Consider the following 2500-nt stretch of genomic DNA (forward strand, 5'->3'; position numbering starts at 1 on the left):
TATATATATATATATATATATATATATATATATATATATATATATATATATATATATATATATATATATATATATATATATATATATATATATATATATGTATATATATAGATATAAGTATAAATATATATATATATGTATGTATATATATATGTATGTATATATATATATATATATATATATATATATATATATATATATATATATATATATATATATATATGTATTTATATATATGTATATATATATATATATATATATATGTATTTATATATATATGTATTTTTATATATATATGTATGTATTTATATATATATGTATTTATATATATATGTATTTATATATATATGTATGTATTTATATATGTATGTATTTATATATATATATATATAACTTATGTATAAACATATGTATATAAAGATACATGTGTGTATATGTATATATATATATATATATATATATATATATATATATATATATATATATATATATAACATATATATAAACATATGTATATAAAGATACATGTGTATATATGTATATATATATATATATATATATATATATATATATATATATATATATATATATATATATATATATATATATAAATGAATATATATATAAATATATAAATATATAAATATATAAATATATAAATATATATATATATATATATATATATATATATACATATATATATATATATATATATATATATATATATATATATATATATATATATATATATATATATATATGCGCATATATATATATGTATGTATGTATGTATGTCAACTTGCTGATTATTTTGATATTACAGCAGTGAATGTTAATCTTTGATAACCTGTGTCCTTGCACTTCAGGCCACCCTACACCACAGATACGCCAGTTTGAAGAAAAGGAGGAAATGTGTACCGAAGGCTCGAGATGGAGAGTTAGCTGCAACTGGTGTAGCTGCATGAACGGTACAGGAGGATGTACCAAGAAAGGATGCCCTCCAGGTACGTTTACTTAGAATGGGAATTTTCTCAGTGCCATGAATCTTGGGTCCTGCGGCATTTTCATATACTTGATGCTATGCGAGTATCATTTTGCACTGCATGTGAGTTATTTTTATTGTGTCTTTATCCTTTGTATGATTATTAACTGTGTTGTGGCTGATATTCTGCATCTCTCATTTGTTAGTTTATTCCATCACTAGAAGAGGAAATAAAATTTATGAAACAACATCACTAGAGGCCTAATTTTTTGCTCTGTGCTGGGCTTTGAAGATTCTGTTCATAACTAGGATGTGGATTTGCAATGCATATGCTGAAGATTTTCACAGAATTAGATATTACATTGATGTAAGAGAATGTTTGTAAGATTTTTTTTTATATTTCCCATATATTCAGGTTTTGATACATATATTTTCACCAATTTTTTCCTTGTTCTCAGATTTTGAAGAAAGGACAGATGCCCCTGAATGTGAAGGGACTTCCAGATGGAAGAAGGATTGCAACTGGTGCAACTGTCATAATGGCAGAGGGATTTGCACAACAAGAGCTTGCATAAGCAGTAAGTCTGATCAGTTCTTATTGTATGTGCTTAATGTTACAAAAAGGGATGTGAGGAAAATTATCCTTCATATATTCACGCTTTTAGTCCAATCCTTGATCAAATGCTATGACAAAATCTTGATGTAAGACTTAGTATGTAGTGCTCTTCTTTTGAAATTCCTGTGATCTACAGCATACCATATGTTGATGTTCTTTTTCAGCCCCTGCTGTGCATTCTCAGCCAACAGTGGAAGTAACAGTGACTCAAGAGGAACCTGAGTGTACAGAGGGATCACGCTGGCTACAGTCATGCAACTCCTGCCGTTGTATTGAAGGAAAAGCAGCTTGTTCAAAGAGAAGGTGTATCCCAGGTTAGGGGATGACTCCTGCTTTTATGTTAAGATCAACACATTTTTGCTCTTGTCATGAAGTATAGAGAGTCCTCAATGCACTTTTCATTATTTGTTGAGGATTTACAAATAATGTGCTAGGCCCACTTTTCCAAAGTAGTTTTCCATAATTTTAGTCTTGTTTGTAAGCATTTAACTTTTAAAGTATTATTTTCCCATACCTTAATATGCAAACTTATTATAATTAGCAAAACAGTTGTACTTACGCATATGTATGACTAAGGTTTTTAAAAGGAGAAATGAAATTTAATATTATAATTTAAAGACATTTTTTTTTCATAGATTTTGAGCCCTCACCAGACGAGCCTGTTTGTCATGGCAATTCCAGTTGGAGAGTGGACTGCAATTGGTGTAACTGTGCAAATGGAAAAGCCATTTGTACTTATAAGGCTTGTGGAGTACAACGTAAGTAGATAGGAGTTGAATCAATTGATTTTACACAAGGAAACCCTAATGATCAAAGTAAAATCTATGCCATTGTGTTAACTAATTTTGCCTTAAAATGAATAGAGGAAATAATGGCCCTGCCCTTACCCACAGATGATAAAC

The 2500-nt window shown here is 27.1% G+C and overlaps 1 protein-coding gene across 18 annotated transcripts in view; it reads left to right on the forward strand.

Moving 5' to 3' along the window:
* LOC113808828 (kielin/chordin-like protein) overlaps positions 1 to 2500 on the forward strand; it is a 57492-nt gene that overhangs the window by 37382 nt on the left and 17610 nt on the right. For all 18 annotated transcript variants that reach the window (XM_070116480.1, XM_070116481.1, XM_070116487.1 and 15 more), the window contains 4 exons: positions 867 to 1004; positions 1441 to 1560; positions 1763 to 1912; positions 2234 to 2356. In XM_070116480.1, coding sequence (XP_069972581.1) covers positions 867 to 1004; positions 1441 to 1560; positions 1763 to 1912; positions 2234 to 2356 — 531 coding nt within the window. The remainder of the gene's footprint in view (positions 1 to 866; positions 1005 to 1440; positions 1561 to 1762; positions 1913 to 2233; positions 2357 to 2500) is intronic.

This window comes from Penaeus vannamei, chromosome 39 (assembly GCF_042767895.1).
Source record: "Penaeus vannamei isolate JL-2024 chromosome 39, ASM4276789v1, whole genome shotgun sequence".
NCBI classification, from domain to species: domain Eukaryota; kingdom Metazoa; phylum Arthropoda; class Malacostraca; order Decapoda; family Penaeidae; genus Penaeus; species Penaeus vannamei.